The sequence below is a fragment of the Ammospiza nelsoni genome, chromosome Z (assembly GCF_027579445.1).
Source record: "Ammospiza nelsoni isolate bAmmNel1 chromosome Z, bAmmNel1.pri, whole genome shotgun sequence".
Classification (NCBI taxonomy): domain Eukaryota; kingdom Metazoa; phylum Chordata; class Aves; order Passeriformes; family Passerellidae; genus Ammospiza; species Ammospiza nelsoni.
This window is the reverse complement of record NC_080669.1, coordinates 24,940,914-24,960,337: the sequence shown is the minus strand read 5'-3', so window position 1 is coordinate 24,960,337 and position 19,424 is coordinate 24,940,914. Positions and strand designations below refer to the sequence as shown.

The following is a 19,424-nucleotide window of genomic DNA, read 5'->3' as shown; positions in this document are numbered from 1 at the left end:
ATTCCTAACATTCCCTAACCTGAGATGTCCTAATATTTTTAATACACTAACAAAAAGATTCAGCCACAGGCCCCAAACAGGTTTTTTTATTTCAGTGAGAAACACTGCCACATGTATGCTTTCAACTACAAATCAGTAAAGAACTCTTAAAATTAAGTGAGCAGAAATGTGAAAGCCAAGCACAACAGAAGGTATATCAGTGAAGTCTTGCCTTTTCAATACTTTCAGCCTTTACTAACAAAGATTCATTCCCAGAACACTCGTAAAGCTCACAATGGAGAGAGCACGAGCGCAAAAAAGCTAAAGACTGACCTACAAATACAAAAGCTGAATGAAGACTCAGCTAAAGATCTACAGCTTCTTCTGAATCAGTTTATAAGAAGGCTTTTTCATGGCTTTTAGATATAAAGGGAAGTGATTAAAGCAGTAGCCATATCTACATCAAGATCCCCTAGTGGTTCTAATGGCCTTTTATTTTCAATGTGTACAACTATAGCAAAATAACTAAAAGGCCTAAAATATTAATGGTCCTAAGATTTAGAGAAGGACTTTGCTGCTGCTTTTCCTAAATTAAAGGCTGCAAAATCAGCACAGGCCTGCATTTTCTGAGATTAAAGAAATGAACATGTTAGATAGGAAAATATTTCATTTTTCAAAAGTGACATTTATCACTAAGACCATCAGAATAACTGCAGCTATAACAAAACAACTGCAGACCTTCACCAGTGACAGTGCCACCACTTGCAAAATATTAGTATTTTCACCTCAAATGGAAAGAAATGCATTTATGTTTGTAACCAATCATGCTAAGGTAATGGTATGCATAAAAACACTGCAGGAAATAAATTTGACTAAGACTTGTGAGTGTATAGAAAAACATACAGTTTCATGGTAATGCAGAAGATTAAAAGAAAATTAACTGCCATCACATTCACTAAGCATTATCTGTGTATGGAATGAGTAAAGCAGGAATCTTGCAACAAAGAAAAGCAAGACATACTGTTAACTATGTATCAGAAAGCACATGCACAAAGGGGCTGAATTAAAATTACAAAAAAAAATATCCTGCAGTCTTTACATTTGAATTCTTTATTCCAAAATAAAGTTTTTTAGAAAAGGCTTGTGCTTGCTCTCAGAAGAGCAAAAACAAAACACTACCACTCAACCTCACCTCACAGAGACTGCTCTATGCAGTGAAGATGCAATTTCCTTGCAGATTACTAGAGGAATTTGGACGACCCACTTTCATGTGCACAATGATTCTAAGCCAAAGAAAAAATTCTCTAATGGTGTCCTCATGAGTCAGGTTGGATCCTTCAAGCACCAGACAAGACATATTCCATTACAGGAACACACTAGTACTCAGCAGTGACATAACATCATAACATCACAAGCCTTATATCCAACTTACTTCTGATAGCACAATTTAGGATTCCCAGAAAAATAATTTTGAAACAGGCAGGTTTCAAAAGGAGCCCAGTCTTACAGACACTGAAGACAAACACAGAGTGTTCATTTTGAGACACCATAGTTAGGTGAAGAAAAACACATCTGCCACAGGACACCTGAGGCTTATTCCAGTCTCAGCCAGTAAGCATTTTTGCAGCAAACAACAGCTCCTCATACAGGAAGCCCTACGTATAAAACACACCGAAGAAAAGGAGTACTTTAGCAGCACAACTGATGGGACTGGCCCTTCCAAAATCCTTCTGGTTGGTGAAATAAGAAGAATCAAATGCAGATATTGAGATTACACAACAATATCACATGCTCAGCTGTTAAACGGAGTGAAATATCGAGTTGCCAGTAAACTTGATACTATTCATTGGTAGGAATGGAAGGCCATTCCTTTCTACATTGCATTTCTCTTTGCCCCTTGGACCATTTTTCTTCTCCAACCTTTTTTTTCTGGTAAAATCATTTGGGCTGTATTTAAAATTAGCCCACATAGGCTGAAACCATTTGTTTTAAACACCGAGATCATGAACTGCAGGGAAAGAGTCTATCAAGTCTTAGGGAGACACATAATTCTTGGGCTTTCAGTATTGTTCAGTGTTTATTTCTATACTTTATTCTATGATAAACTGACATACAGGGACCCCTCTGCTGTGATTGTTCAATCAGGCAGAAATACAGAGCAGGCACTACTGCTTTACTAAACCATACTCTGTCCAGCCCTGTAACAAGAATAACAGAACAACATCATGTCCCTGAAGTAAAGAAGCAGAAAGAAGATTAAGCACATGATGCACCTTTACACAAACAGCATCACATGGCACTTGAACAAGTAAGAGGATAAACAGGTGCCTTTCACTCCACAGAGTGAGCTGCTGACACATTTTGTATTCCACTAGGTGCATATAAACAACAAGGATGACATATGTACTTCTCTTTTCTTAAGTGGAAAAATTCATATGTATCAGAGAAACTAGAACCTTAAAAAAAGAAGTTATTTAACCACAAGAACAACTTACCTCAGCTGTGGTGTGTTCCTCACTGCTGGAAAATTGTAAGTGAAAATGAATACTTTTTCTGAAAGGACAGCCTCTAATTCAAGCCCAACTACTGAATATGAATTTGGAACCATTTTAGAAAAAAGAAGCTTTACATCTGTTAAGTTTTTAAATGCAAGAAATACTGCTTTTTTGAAAAAGTAACAAACTTGTAGTAATGACAAGCTGCAGGAAATAAGGACAAAAGGTAGCAAGTACCTATAAAACATGGAAGTCTTTTAAACAGGAGTTATTTTTAACATAACTTTTTCTTACTTTGAAGCACTAGCCATGTGATGAAGACAAAGTGCTGAACAATACAGAGTACTATAGCACTGATGTTCTCACCTGTCTCTTGTATGTTTCCAGCTGACTGCGTGCTGCGTTGGCCTTCCTTAGTTCTTCCTCCAGGCTCACCGTATTTTGCATGTACATTGTATTCTTCTCTTCTAAAAGCTTCACTTGCCGCCGCAAATCACCCAGGTCCTCCAATTTCTTTTTGTATGACTCTACTTGGCTTTCTAACTTGGCTACTTTATCAGAAGAATGCCTGAAGGGACAGATTTGTATCAAATTTGAACTCCAAAAACTAACAAAATGAACAAAATTTAAAATGCTTCTTCACAGTTTTTTCTTAATGCAGAAGACATTAATGGGAAGAAAAATAAAGCAATCATATCTTCCTATTACTGATGTTTTCACTTTTAATTGTCTGTTTTCTTCCCCTAACTATTTGTCAACTCTAAAAGTTGCTGCTGAAGTTTCTCTTAGACCCTCTATCCCTCTTCCTAACACAACTTTCTTATCTGCTTTCAATCTTAAAATAATAGCTAAAACAACCTCACTCCCACTCATTACCTTTCAATTCTAGATTATGTTCTGTCCTAAATTTTTCAAGGGTAAAGAAGAAAAGTTTCTGCCATTCAGTTTGTTTTAATGATAACCAGGACTAAAATAATAAAGATCTCTCTGCTAGATAAATTGTACTTGGTGACACAGAAGAACAGTAAGAGTTTTGAAACTTGACTCCTTCTAAAAAAAAAAAAAGGACAAAAGAAAAAGAAACACCAGGCTTCAGCTTTTCAGAGTTTTACCAATCTACCTGCTGCACTTCCAAGATTACAAAATGGACCTCACTTCCCCCAAAGACCTCTGCTACTATTACTGTTCCCAGTTTCCTTTTAGAATCAACCAGTTTACAGACTCAATTTCCTGTGAAACCCAGGGAACCTCCCACTGAATTAATGTGTCGGTTTATGGGACATTGAGGCAAGCCAGCTCTGTTTAATCCTCAGTGAGGTGCAGGGCCTCTCTCTTGGGACAAGGAAATGGCTCTTTGAACCCATGCCACCCAGACAGTTTATGCAGTCTAATGGGTTCATTTCTTATATTAATGACAGAAGGGATAAAGACAGATAGCTTTGGTAGAAGGCTGCCAGTGAATTAAGAATAGCGGTATTAAATAAGTCTTGCCGGAGAGAATGAGTAATCTCTCCGCTCTGAATAATCCATGGAAATAGATGCCAATACTGAAGGAATGTGCTCCATAGTAAAGTGGCTGTCCCATTCTACAAACCCCTAGTATCATCAAATCATGACAACTTTCATTGCTAAAATGCAGTGGGAATGAGAGCTGCAACAGATGTTGTTCACACTAATATTACATAGTAAACCAAAAGCATCACTCAAAGTCAAACAATGCAAACCCAGGACAGGAAACAGCCTAGTTTTCTGATGAGAACAGATGCCTGAGGCATGATAAAGGTGAATACTGCATACTCAAACAGACCCCTGGGTGCCCTGTTATAACCATTAATTGGCATAGAATTATTAAGTTTAATCATAGTTATTGATTGACAATAGTTGTTGATGAATTATAGTTATTGATTGACAAAATAAGCAACTATTTTACTCAAGCCGAATTGTGTGTCAGTCTGTGTACTTAAACTGGAGGATCCAAAGAATCTTGGCATTGAAAGTGTTTAATATAAATTACTTAAAAGATAATGTAGATTAAGTACACAAATTATACAGATTAAAAGGTAGTAGTTAAAAGAGTTAACGGAACAAAATTTACCTGAGTACATCTATCTCATCCTTCAAAGACTGAGCCTCCTCTGCCAGTGTAGTAAGCTCTTCTGTTTGTTGTCTCAATTCTGCAATTTCCTTTTCTAGTTCCTCACAGCGTATTCGATAGTCATCTTTTGCAGCTTCTAATCTGTAAGAATGGAAAGAAACCCAGGAAATATTTTCTCATCCTGAGCCATCAGCCCATCTAAGAACACATGAAATGGCCTCCTGCTGCCGTGAAGTAAAACAACAACACAATGTGCTTATTCAAAAGGTAAAAGCAGACTGACTTTATCAATGCTCCCAATTTAATATAAGTCTTTCTACTTGAAAATTCACAAGGTAACCTATGTTCCCATAAAAACAAAACCTGAGGTTTCCTTCTATAATTGTAGTTTAACACAAGGGAAGCTTAAGGAGAAATTTCAATCTTTTTTCATCTTCGGACACCCAGAGTTTGAACATAACATCTTTATTCTATTCTGTTCAGCTGTCCAACTCATCTACCTCCAAAAATGTTGACCTGATTGTAAGATGTTATAAATGCCGTAGACCTCTCACTGAAGCGGCTTTATTTATTTTCTCATAAAGAACCTGTTCATGGCCAGTACATCTGGAGAACCAGGCTATCTAGTTAGCAAGTAAAAGTTGCTGAGCTGCTTGCATACACTATGCATAGCCAAAGCTCTATGAACCTGGCAGTGAACAAATGGAGTAAGCAATAAACTTTTTCAATGTATTTTGAATGAACAGAAGAAGACGCAACCTGAAACAAAGTCCCACTGTGATTTTGCTCTGAAATTAAAACAAAAACAATCCAGGATAGGAGATAAGGACATGAGGGAAAAACAAAGTCAAGGAGTCCAAAAACCATCTACAAGAATGGAGACAAGAGAAAATCTTTTGAGTCATCCAAAGCAGAAACAATGAAGATTTGGATCATGACAGACCATGACAGTCAAAGCACAAAGAGGCAAGACTAGGAGGAAAAGTGGTGTACTGCACAAGGCACCACTTAAACTGTGCAAATTTCCTGCTTGATCAGGTAGAGCTGGAAGCAACACATACAAATTGCCATTAGAAGCCACATAATATGAAGACAGGGGAAAGAGGTAAAGGAGACCAGGAATGAGTCTCACATATGAAAACAGTTTAGAATGACCTTCAGAACCTGAAACTACAGTAACAGACAGTGCAAATATTGAACACAGGGACAAAATCTGTTTGAACAGTAACTGATACCAGAGTCAAGTAGGAATCACTGCAGACCATGGAGATGAATCAGAAGAGATAAAAGGGCAGACCATGGAGATGAATCAGAAGAGACAAAAGGGGACATCACCATTACTTTATTCCTTTACATGGTAGACATATAAAAAGAAAAAAATCCAGGCACTAGTTGCTGTGAAAGAGTAACACAGAATGTTTTTCAAGGAACTGATAGGAAATGATATGCCAGAACAAGCAGGAAAGGAGGCTTAGCAAGAGGAATTGGAAAACAGAAAAAAGAAGGAAAGTAATATGGCATATATTGTAAGAATTGGAAAAAGGCAATGAGAAGAAGATAGCAAAAGAAAAGCTGGCAGTGTAAAGAAAGAAATACTATAATTTCACTCACAAAGGAGAAGGAAAGTATGGGAAAGAGAATGAAAAGGTGATGGTTAAGTGAACCAGCTTTCTTCAGCAGAACAGGCTGACACACTCTGAAAGCAACAGTCAAGAGGATCAGTAAGGATGTTTAAAGAGGAACTGCATTTTAACATACTGGGGAAATGCAAATGAAGTGCAGAACTCATAGATGGATAATCTCTATCTTTCATTATCTCTGAAATTTGTTTTCAGATTCAGGTAAGGACATATTTTCCTATGTTGATAATGCCATCAGCAGTACAGCCTATAGCAAACTTTCATCTAGGAATTACTAGACCTTAAAAATACAATCAGAATAATTTGCAAAAAGGAAAGCATCCTACTCTTCATTCTCACTGACTTTGCAAAACATGGGTGAAATGACTGCATACAAGCAATTCAAAATAACTCACAGTAGAGTGACATATAAAGCACTTCATTACTAAGAAACTGTGCTTTTTTAAATGCTGGATCTTGTAAAGAGTGAAATTATAATGTATACATCACTTTAAAAACTGTACTACTGTGGCGATAAACCATCCATTATACTAATTCACATTTGCAGCAGAACCAGAAATATTTAAGTCACCTCTATTGCCAGCTACAAACAAACACCTTAACCTAGTGTAGCTTTTCTACCTAAATGTTTCCTCTTGGAGCTGTTCTAGTTGTGTCTGCAGCTGCAGGTGTCTACGACCTGCAGGACTGTTGGGATCTTCAATGGAATCAGACTGATTTAAACGTTCCATCAAAATCTGGTTCTCGGCAAGCAGGCTGCTCTTCTCCTCTTGGAGGGCTGCAACCTGTTGTAATAAAAGTATGAAGAGGAAAAATTAGCCCACCCAGGTACAGAGAGCAGTATTTTCTCATGTTCATAATGAAATATCAACAGACGCCACAAACAGAAACATGCAGGCTTCACTAATCACATTTCACAAGAATATGTTGTATAATTTAATAGGTATTCAATTGCTATGTGATGTAACCAACATATTGCAACATTAGTGGCAGAGTTAAAATTCAGGAAACATAACTATTATTTTATGTATTTCACATAAGCATTTAAAGAAAAAGTCTATTCTGACAGCAGGTACTTATTATAATAAAATCTGCATCCTTTCCCTAACAACAAATAAAACTAGCTCCTCACAGTAAAGGCCATCTGCAAGCAGGCCTGAAACAGGAACACAGTCCCAAAGAGGGAAAGAACTCAAAGTGCTCCAAGACCTGAAACATGGGTTCATATATTAACCACAACAAACAAAGATCAGCTTTACTAATTCCAACAGTTACTGAACTACAAGAAATCTGAATTAATATTTTGAAGAAGGATTGCAATAGTAACACCTTTCAGTGCTCCTCTTTCACACTCCTCATGTCTTCCTGATGAGTATTGATTTGCTTACAGTAAGACTTAGTCTAAACCCATACACATTTAATGGTCCACGGCAACATCTGACTGGGATTTAACTACAGCATCAGAACTTTATTAGTTCTCTATGGCAAAAGTTTTACCACACAGGTCAAACACTTCCTAACTGAATGAAAAGCAGTTTTGCTAGTATGAGTCATAATACTGACAACACAGCAACAAGATAAGAAAACAATGATATTCATTCTGCTAGCACAAGTGAAAACAAAACAATTACTGTGACATTTTCATCCCCCTTCTATAAATTGTGTTTCAATACGCTAATACTTATTTTCAGCCACCACAAAGTTCACAAAACTTTTCTCCACTTCAAAATTGATACAGATTCTATAGCAAACTTACCTGCATATCTAACTCATGACATCTCTGGGCAATTTCTTCTTTTGTTGCAAGTGCTTCATTTAATTCTTCTGTAGTTTTCTTCAGCTACCATAAACAAGAAATGTTTAAATTTTCATCACTCTCTGTGATCCATTTAAAAATATTCTGGACTACAGCCTGTAAAATTATTTTTACATTGGGGTAATACATAACATTTTTAAAAACTGAGCAATTCCATTCATATAAAGGAAAAAAAAAGAGCAGACGTGAATACTGTTTAGTTTGTGTATCAGTAAAAAGAAAATATACCTAAAAGTAACATTTCCTTTTGTATTAGAATTATCACATCTACTCTATAAATTGAGTCAAAAACTCCAGGAGAAATTGGGTCTGAAGAACTCACCAAATCTCTACACCAAAAAAAACCTGTCAATACCACTTTTCTTTACAGATGCAAAAAGTGTGTAATTTCAATTTTCAATCTACATTTGACATAAAAAAGGGACTGGAAGGTGGAATACAGGGAATGAACAATTAGGGTAAAATCCTTCTAGCCTCTGGAAGCTACTTCTAGTGCACAATAGGAATAAAACTAGATTGTGACATGAGAAGCCTACTCTTTAAAAAAGGGCACTGAACCTTATAAGCAGTGGGAAATATTCTGATACTTCCCTTCAAAAGCTGAATGTTTAAAGATACGTCTCACTGGCCTGCAAATGAATGCAGTTAAGATAACATAGAAAACATAGTTACAAGAAAAGTAGTCTGATAAACAGGTGCATGCATGTTATATATTTAGGTACAGATATATATGTATTATCATATATGATGAAGTTTAAATGAGCTTTCTCAAACAGCATCATACCTTGCATTTGCAAGTTAATTTCTTATGGGCCTGTTTACATACAAAGAATTAATTTAATCTGCAAGAATTTACATTTTTCTGCAGAGAAAGCATAATGGATGAATACAGTGAGCACCACTGTACTATTCTTCTTCTCAATTAGAAAAAATCTGAGGAAGGAGGACAGTGTTAGCATGAGGACAAGCAAGTAAAAAAATTTCGGTTTGTAAATTTTTAAAATATATCAGACCAGGAATGATTGTATTTGAAAACCTCCATTTTGCAGCAGTTCCAGGAATCCCCTAGAAGCAGTTGCTTTGGTGTTTTGTTTTTTAACTGACTTTGGAGATAGGAACTCAGATAAAAACATTTATTCAAATAGTACATCTTTTTTATCTTTCTTTCTTTCTCCATGCCTAAAGAGTTGTACCAATCTGCAGTTTTGTACTATTATATCATACAGCTAGACTGGTTTCTCAAATCAACTTTTCTATATCCTTTAAATACACAATAGAATCAGACTCAATTTACAAAGCTAAAGGACTTGAAATACTGAGATTTAATTCTTCGCTTCTTATTTTACTTTTCCACAACACCCTTTAATGATTAAAGAAAAAAAAAAAGATGCAGTTATTATGACCACTGACATGCTATGATCAAAAGAAAAGAAACATCTAAGACTAGATACCTGCCGATCAAGGTCAACGTAAGCATCATTTCCAACAGAGACTGGAGACTCTTTACTCATCAACTGCAATTAGATTACACTGGATTAGAAAAAGCAAAGATTTACTTTTATATTAAAACCTATGTTTCAATGAAATACCAAGCTGATTTTTACTTTGGAAGCTTTAATACAAATTAATTTGAAAGTTTTTAACTTCATTTTTATATATGACATATTCAGAAACAAGAACAAGAAAAAAAACTTATATAAAGAATATAAGAAGCCTTAAAAGCCTATAAAAGAAACCTTACATCATCTCTTTTTCTTTTGACAATGCACATTCTTTGTCTATGATAAGCCTACAGAACATCCCACTAAAGATTTTACTGCAGTGGCATTGGAATGATAGTAGACATAAACACACCACACAAGACCTGGCTTTAATTTTTCTCTGCTAGTGAGTGACTTTTACATATGTCCATTACCTGGACATTAACATCAATTAATTTATTTATTTCACTCAACTCCAGGACATATTTATCTCAACTACTACTGCAAAACAAAGCTGAAAAAATTCTGTCCTGGAGCTGCCTTAATTTTCAACATTAAAAAGTAATTCAGTAGAGTGCATTCCTGAAATGAGTATTACAATTCCTTGTGTACTACTTCAGTGCAGGAATAGCTGATAGTGGTTTTGGCCTAGATTATTAAAAAAACCAAAGCAACAAAACAAAACAAAAAACAACTTCAGCCAAACCTTCAACACAAACCCTCAAGTTAGTCCTACAAAACTGACTGATGTACTGATCAAAATGAAGAAAAAAGCTGTTTTCTTATAGTAACCTAACAACCAGCTGCACCAGTTGGTAAAAGTGAAATCAAGCCTAGCAAAACTTGTAGCTCAGCAACCTCTTCCCACACAGTTCAAGTAAACGTAATAAAGTAATGTTCTTACTAAAAGCTGTAAGAAAAAAACAGGAAGAGTCTTGGAAATGAGAAATGCACTGTAGCTAATTCAAAAGGCATCATTACAGAATGGCACTGAAGGTTTCTGTCCAAACGCATACTGTTCTAAGAGCTCTCTAATGACTCGATTCATGGAAGTTACAATTAAAAAGGCCCTATCCTAACCAAAATCAGGGCAAGTTTTCCTCCCTGGAATCTCCTGTCTAGCCTGGTAACTCTCTCCAGAGACAGTACTTCCTTTACTCCTTCTAGAAATCAGTGCTTTTGCACTATTTTCCTTAGCAAAATCTTTTGGGATACACAGGGCCTTCACTTCTGAATCCTGTTTATTATCACCGTGAACAAGTAAAAAATCTGTTTGACATTTACATAATTCAAATCATACACTCACATTTCTCCCACTATCCCCATCTCCTTAACTAGGATTTAGCTGCATTACTTAAATTAATTTATCTCTCCTCAGCAGTCCTCCTCACACCTTGACAACATTTGCCAAATTTCTTCCATTTTCTTCTACATCTTTACAATGACAAACTACTCCATGAAGAAGCATTACATCAAGCCTGCACTCTGCAACAATAATTAGAAAGTCCCTAGCCTCAGAGCTCTCCCCTGAAAAATGAAGTCTTGTCTTTTTCATTACCATATATAATGGCATTACAAACTTATCTTCAATTTAGAGCCTATTTTCTAAGTTGATTATCATTTAAACAAAACCTCCCAATCCCTCCCTGCTTCTGTGATGTTCATGCACATTTTGAATACTGGATTTCACCACCTTTTCCAGATGACTAACTGGGATATCCCATATTAGCCAAATACTGAACTCCTCTCAGTATTTTATATTCCCCAATGCCATTCACAAACACACTTTGGACATATGTACTCACACACATGCAAATAAGTTCTGCCTGCAAAGTCAGCACTTTCCAACAGGCAGATCTCATGCTGCATGCAGCTTGCATGATGTACAACATGTCCCTAACAGCCACCACCCCTTTCTGGCCCTAACACAACTTTCTCTTTGAAAAACCAGCTCAAAAGGCCTGTACAAGACTTAAAGTAGACGGAATACAAGCAACCACACAACCCACTAGAGGCCACTGTGGTGTCACTGCTTTCTGGGACTTGCCATAAGGCAGGCCATGGCTAATAATATAATCCCTATTTTCTTCAGCAAGTTTTGCCATCTTTCCCAAAACATCCTGTCCTTGAAAATTCTTAGCAGAAATCTCCAGAAAAGAAGACATTATCTGGAGTAGGATTAGGTACTGGAGATATATATTCTGGGTGTACCATGAATGCACGTTACAGGTGTGAATTTCACTCCACAAGGTACATTAAGAATGTGATGAGGAAAAGTGAACGAGGTACCAAGGGCAAAAGCCACAGATACATGTGCAGATGTATCTCACATGACTCAGTGCAATAGAAAGCACCTTGCAATTGGATGGTCTGTGGTATGTATAGTGGAAAAGCTAAAGACGAAATTTAAGGGATCATTTTGTGTCCAGTACCACAATCAGACAAAGAACGAGATCATTAGGTAACTCAAAAGGAACACAGGAATCTAACTTCTTATCATCAGTTAACAATAAAACAACTGTAAGAAGTGGGATGTAAAGGCAGAACTATCATGGCAAAGAGTGCTTCCATCTTTTCCCTACACATCTCCCCACATACTGTAAATATGTAAATTGTTTATGCAAGAAAATGTCTTGACCATACTCTGCTTCAGGATTCCTGTACACAACTTCTCCTCACTGAGAGGTAAAAACTTCATCACAAATAGAACAGCTAACAGAGCATACAATTACACTCACCCACCCAAGCTCCTCTCTCTTTCAGATTTTTTGAAAATTTCAAGAAAACTTTTACTGAATGCAATGTTTTAAGATTTCATACAGATAGGCCAGCTTTAACACAGATAGGTATATCAACCTGAAACACACACTACACCTTCCACCTAAAAAATGCAAGAGGCTTGCCTAATTTTCCCTATTCTTGACTTTGTTTCTGGTCAATCAGCATTCTCCGGTATTACTGAAGTTTAGAGCTGCAAAATGCTCAATCAGTTACCTGCTCAATAGAACATCAGCTTTTTCTGCATTATTTATTACTAATCTTACAATACTTTTAATAATATTGAAAGAAAATTTCCATACTGTTTTCTTCTATCTATTTCCTTTATTTAAAAGCTCAGTCAGAAAAAATTCATGAAAAGCTGATGTAATTTCAGAGCTTCACATGCAACCTGCAAGCATGACACTAGAGTACGTGGTCTTGAGAGGTACGGATCAATGGTAATACTTTTGAGTTTAGAGGGGCAAACTCTATTTCACTTGTATTTCAAATCAGTCAAGAGAATAAAAACCATGAGGAAGTGTCCTTCTTCTTTTCCCTTCACATCTGCAAGTTTTCTTCAGGACCAGACTACAAAAATAAAGGGTTACCTCCACAATTTTGCAGCACTGGAACTGGCTTTCATTTCCAAATATATAATTCAGTGTAAATATAGTATAGTCACCTATTTTCACACATAACTTTAATGGAGGATGATGTGCACAGATTATAAAAAGGGAAACATTAAAAATGCGCTTGCAAATTCAAGCGATTGCATTAGATCTCTGCAGGAGAAAAAAATCCTGCTTAAGAGCTTCCCAGAGTGAAATAAACTGGCAGCTAGCATTTGCAGTCTTGCTCTTTTTCTAGTTTATTTTGCATGGCGGTCAGTATGGATTTTAAATGGTGCAAATTACCTGCAACATGACAACTCTTACAGTTCTTTGTGTAGTTTTATAAGCAGCAGCTGTCATTCCCTGTTAATCCTTTACATCTATATTTTTTCATGCTCATAATACTTGTAGATCTTCTAATCCTATATTATGAAAACCTTCACTTTTTAACTTCTTTCACTGTAAAATATGAACAAACTGTGTTGTCATGGATACATGAAGATTAGGGAAGGGGTAGAGCTATCACAAAACCTGCATGCATGAATAACATGAATTATGAAAGCTTTTTTTCCCCCCACACATGATTTTGCAAACACAGTTGCTCTATTTAGTTGATGATTTTGAAATCCAAAACACTTGCTTTATCTGAAATGCTTTTTCTACAGTTAATAATACTGTATAAGCTCACTTAAGTGCCCACAAAGCAATGTCAAAACCTAGCTTCTGTACTCACGTTCTTTTTCTTTCTTAGAACATCTTTATGTTAGTTTTTAAGAGTCATGGCTATGTTTGACACTGTATATCCTTTAAAGCAGCTGGAATTTCTTCTTCCTCCAGTTGATACCCAGTCTACCTCCAGTCTATCTGTTGATAGACCCAATAAAATACTTTTATATCATTTCCTAACTATTCAAAAAATAATTTTACTTCAGACAAGATAAATCTTTAATCAGCTAAGAAAAAACAGAGGAGGGAAAAACAGCACAAAACCAAAAAGTGGAAGTAACACCATTGGTGTTATCCCAAACAGTATGCACCTTTTCCTACTCCCCCCTTGGCAAGTTTTGAAACTACTCTTCACACTATTCTGACTCTCAACTTGACCTGCTAAGTGATCAAATTTAGAGATGTTCTAAACAGCAAGGCAAACAATTTGTTTACTTATTACTACCTTCATCAATAATGAACTTGGCTACTCCATGAAGAGACTTGGAAAAAATGATGGAAGGGGAAGGGAGAAAGAGAAATACATAATGGGCAAAATAATTTCTCTAAAAAATTCTTTGGGCCTTTAAAAATCTGAAAATAACAAAATAAAAAAACCCTGTTATATTACGCATAGGAATGTATTCAGTCTAGTATTTTGTGCACAACTTGCATTTTGATACCTACCACCTACAGATTAGCATCACAGATTCTAAGTGGTGATAACACACCGGACCAAATTGACTACACTGAAAAACTAACAGAAAACTTGTTCTACTGTGCCTTGTGAAATACTTTCATGACAAAATGATTTATGATAACCCAAGAAGCATCAAAAAAATTTGTACGTGCTCAGCTGAAACAGAAAAATAATTACACAATACATCAGTAAAGCCTAGAGAGATCTTCTGACATACCAAACTTTGAAGACTACCCACAATGTCAAATGCTTTAAAATGTTTGGATTAGATGATATACCAACTTTTCAAATATTCATATATAGCTAATTTCTTACATACTGCTTTTTCTAAGTCACTTGAATTCTAGGAGCTGCTATTAGTCTAAGAAATAGAAAAACCTCCTTACAAAATCCCATGAAGTCTCACCCCTTTAAACTCTTCCCGTACCTATGATCCAACTCCCAGAGTAACCTTCTCCGTAATTTTGCCAGGCACTGAACTGAGACAGACCTGTAACTGACAGCATTTTACTTCTTTCTCTTCTTGAAAACTGGAATAATATTTGCTAGCTACCAGCTGACTGGGACCTCTCCAAACTCCAAGCCCATTGAAAAATAACAGAGAGAGGCCTTGTTCTCCAAATACCTCAAAGTCTGAGACACTTTCTCAACTCTTCATCAAGCACTTGAGATTTGGTCCTGAAATGCCTTAGATTTCTAAGCTTGCAAAGTAGCATTAAAATCACTCAGAACTGTGTCAGTATCTGAATACTAAAATTTTTGATTCACTGCATTTTAAAAATCTGTTCCAGAAGAACATACTCTTATGCTGTGATGACCTCCTACTTCTACTCATCATGTCAGCAAAAGGGCATACACACTGAACATGTTCAGTTTACTCATTAAGTGTTGAGAACTATGGGCTGCTTCAATGGGCTATTTTATTAAATAACAGAGACTTTTATAAAAATTGAATAGATTTTCAACATAAAGAAGGAAGATAAAAGAAGCTTTTTCTATTTCAAGATGGTGCAGAAGATAGCGATGCTGAAATTTGGGTTTAATAAAAACACTGGAAAACCCCCCCAGAATACTGTATATTACAGTTACAAAACTTACAAATAAGTAAAATACGCCAAAACTCCAGCAAACTGGTGCTTGCCAGCACTGACTAGAAGATGATTTAGATAACAATTCTTTTGATGCTCATTTCCAAAGTCCTCTTGGCTGTGTTACATCCAGCAGTCTGCACACAGAATGTACATACAACTGAATGTATGACTGCATGGATACAGCACTGGTCAAAGTGCTGACTGTGGAGAGATTTCCTTGTAGGCTCACTGATATTTCTTTCTCTATTCAGACATTACAGAGATGAGAAATTGCTCTAAAGCTCAATGTGGAATTGAGTTTCTCTTCTTCTGGTTCAGAAGAAATGGGATTACTAGTGACTTCCTGCCATCCTTAGCTAGTGGCCTCCCCTAGCTAGTGGCCTGCAGTAAACATCTACAGACTGTCAGGCATTTCTATTATAAACACTCCGGACCTCTTGTAAGTCACAGGGGGACTTCAGTGGCTAACACCATGGTTTTAATTTACCACAGAAGAGCACGTCTACAAAATGGACTGCAGTATACTCACTGACTTGTAAAAACATACCAGCCTACTGTATTATTCATATATGTTCATCTTACATATCATTACCCAAGTCATAACACTACAGCTGACAAAACAATACTGTTACCCAATTCTCTTTCGTCTACTAAATTAAAAAAAAAAAAAGTTCATGAAATTTTGACAAAATTCTACAGTAATTGGTTATCCACAGAAAATCAATCTAGTACACTTCAGGATTCACAGGGTGGGAAAAGAAAAGGAAAGGGAACCCAGTATCAGAAATATCTAGAAGTTTCAGTCTTCTAGATTTAAAGAAAAGTGGGACATTCAACCAGAGCTCTTTGACATAAAGCAAGATTTTTCTAAGGAAAAATAAGAAAATTTTCACTGTTAAAAGGCAAAATCTATGCCCCTTATTTTCTTTACTTTCAACTAAGTTTTTCCTAAGTGGGAAAAAGCATACTACTGTAAAATAACACTGAACTTTCACACACTGTGGGCATTCCAGCATACCTCCTGAATGGCTGTCATGACAACATGTTGAACTGATTCTTCCATCATCATTATGGTCTGGATGTACTCTGAAAATAAAAGCATTCTGAAATGTCAATGTTGAAACTCAAGTCATAGAAGGTAAGACCAGAAGCTGCATCCTTCCTACAAAATGACTAGATGCCATGGATGACACTGAAATGTATAAGAACCAGTCAAGTTCCACTTCAACAAATTCAACAAGATTTTATCGCAAGCCTGTTCAGATACAAATCCAGGCTTATTTGAACTCTACAACAATGAAAAAAGTACATTATTACCTTTCTTCCTCCCCTGGCATCTCACACTTCTGAAATAACTACTTTTATCCTTTTCTCACTTTGTTCCCAAACTGTTCAGGCTCTTGAAGTACATGATCCATGCATAGGTTGTCCTTTTCTGTAAGTGTAATAGTAACAACCTGCCTTCCTACAGCATCCTCATTTTCAAGTACTTTCATGTTCATTTTTGGTGTCTGTTCTTATTTCTCTAGTACATCACAAATTAAGTCCCCTCCACTTTTTAAGTTCTCAGCTCTGTGTACATGTGAGCTACACAAGAGGTACCTTGTAAGATGATACAGTAGCCAGAAGAACAAATTCTGACATTTAGACTAAGTCAAGGAGTAAACGACTTGCCCAGTATAATACAGTTTCTAGTCAAACATCATCTCATTTACTCTTTTAATGATGTGATTAAGAGAAAGACACTGGGGATAAAGTCACCTTCAACTGGGTAATTTGCTCATGCTGAATCTCACTCAAAGTACAGATTGTTCTGGTATTTCAAATGTGCATTTTAAATGTCCAGACTGAAAGAGTTAAGGGGACACAAGATCAAGATATACTTGCCACTTGAAAATGAAAAATAGACACCAAAAGGAAGATAATTTTATATAAAACAGAGATGATAGGAGGTTTAATAAACCAGAGTTATTTATGCACTTGTGGAAGAACACTACTCCTATTTTGATTAATAGGAGACAACCTCCTGGTTAAGAGAACAGAAGTAATTTCAGAAGGAGAAACTAAAGTGATTTAGTCACCTAGGAAAACTGAAAAAGGGGAATGACCTGTAAAGTTAAGATGCACCAAGCACGGGGAAGACAACAGGCCTAAAATCCTGGCAGCCATCAAACACAAAATTAGCTATATCTAGAGGACACACTTATTTAATGCAACTGTCACACAATTACAGTAAAAAAAGCCTTATTTTCCAGCACATGACTATGTTTCCTGTTTAAAGTATTTAGAGTAAATGTTTGCATTTGCCATTATGTTACCTTCATCTGGCTTGAATGAAGAGTAATTTAAGGTAACTCGGTAACAATCTACAGCCTACACCTGAGGCAAGTTTAGAACATGAGAAGTAGCACACTTAAACAAACATCTCCATTGCTCCTCGCATCCTCTCTGGCACCCTCAAGAAAGATGAATGGGTCTCTACTGTATTTGTGCAGGTCTGAATTACAGTCAGTGCCACTTGGGTAGAGGGATAGAAGTCTCCTTCAGGGACTGCTAAAGTGGGATTCAATTGTCTGGCAATTGGCCTGAAGCGACTTTTTGGATGACTCTATTGTGCTTCATCTTCAGCCATTGCCCAAAAGGGCATGGTTGCCAGCATTACTTGTTCCTATTTGCCAACCCCATAGACAAATCTTAGAAACTACAGAAACCCAGTTCACACCAGACATTAAATCAGACCAAGCACAAATAATACTGATGGCTTTTGGCCATGTAGTAAAATGGTGCCTGGAATGCATCTCTGCAACCAAGAGTTATGCTGAATAATGTAATAATCACATTTTTCCATTCTTAACTATCCTGATCTACCTCATAAATGGTTAAAAGGTGTACCCAAGAATTTTTTTTTTTTTTAGACTGATTTTTCAGCTTAGCAAACCAAAACTGAAAATATGTATCTTGGAAGTTAATTCAATTCCAGTCTGAGTCTCCAAAAGCAGTGATGCTTACACCAAAAAACAGTCACTATCTGTACAACAAACTAATGTCATCATTATTATTAAAAAAAAAAATCTGTTTCTGACAGAAACCCAAGAAATATAATTCTTCTCCTTAATAGTTGCACAATAACCAAGAAAACATGTTTCCAAAATGTATTACCTTGCTTCTGTTCACAATTCACTGCACATCCCAAAATAAGTTGAAGCATTCTCCCAAGCTCCGCAGCATCAGCATGTTCTCCAATCAGGTTAACGTCAGGAAGGGTGAAGTCATTTATCTGCTGCCCTAGAATCTGCACAAAGACAAGGCACATACATGGCTGTATCGCTGCACATATACAAATCAATTTATTTCATACAAAGATGATTCATAATCAACAACAGCAATTCATTCTTACTTTACTATAGTTTTGAATACACCTTCAAAACAAACCAAATTGCTTAACATAACAACTCACTATAAAACCATACTGTTTGATACAAATAATATTTGGGAAAAGATAAACATGACTGTCTCAACTCACAAGCAACTACGAGAAACACTTAGCAAGATTCTTTCTTAAGGAATTAGATGTTGAAACATTAAATGTTTCACCTATACAATACGTATATCTAACACTAACAGGAGACAAATACAAGATACCAAAAAACTCAGACCACTAGACCTCACACTTCTAGTAAATTCAAGGATATCTAGCAAGTCTTACAGCTAAGAAAGCTGCTCCATGGAAGAGACTCTGAGGTAGTAGTACAATGATATGTAATTAAACAGCCCACATGCAGAAAGAAAGAAAAAAAGAAAAAACCCTGCAAAACAAAAGCCCGTGTGACTCGCTATTAGTGTTATCTGATTTATCATTAAAGATCATTAAGGATTAATGATTGGCAGTAGAAGGAACTAGACAATTCTGCTAAACTGCTCTTTACTGAACAGAGGGTTGAAAATATGAATATGAAATTTGGAATTAAACACATCACTGACACATTAATTGCAGATAAAAAGAAACTGTAACTTCTTAAACAGGGTGTAATAAGGAAACAATGACTATATA

The 19,424-nt window shown here is 36.2% G+C and overlaps 1 protein-coding gene across 3 annotated transcripts in view; it reads right to left on the bottom strand.

Annotated features, from left to right (window-relative positions):
* The window catches only part of HOOK3 (hook microtubule tethering protein 3), an 84,463-nt gene that overhangs the window by 31,155 nt on the left and 33,884 nt on the right, over positions 1–19,424 (bottom strand). For all 3 annotated transcript variants that reach the window (XM_059492089.1, XM_059492092.1, XM_059492090.1), the window contains exons 5-11: positions 18,533–18,665; positions 16,392–16,459; positions 9,477–9,539; positions 7,966–8,049; positions 6,831–6,994; positions 4,570–4,710; positions 2,841–3,042 (exon numbers count right to left, since the gene is read on the bottom strand). In XM_059492089.1, coding sequence (XP_059348072.1) covers positions 2,841–3,042; positions 4,570–4,710; positions 6,831–6,994; positions 7,966–8,049; positions 9,477–9,539; positions 16,392–16,459; positions 18,533–18,665 — 855 coding nt within the window. The remainder of the gene's footprint in view (positions 1–2,840; positions 3,043–4,569; positions 4,711–6,830; positions 6,995–7,965; positions 8,050–9,476; positions 9,540–16,391; positions 16,460–18,532; positions 18,666–19,424) is intronic.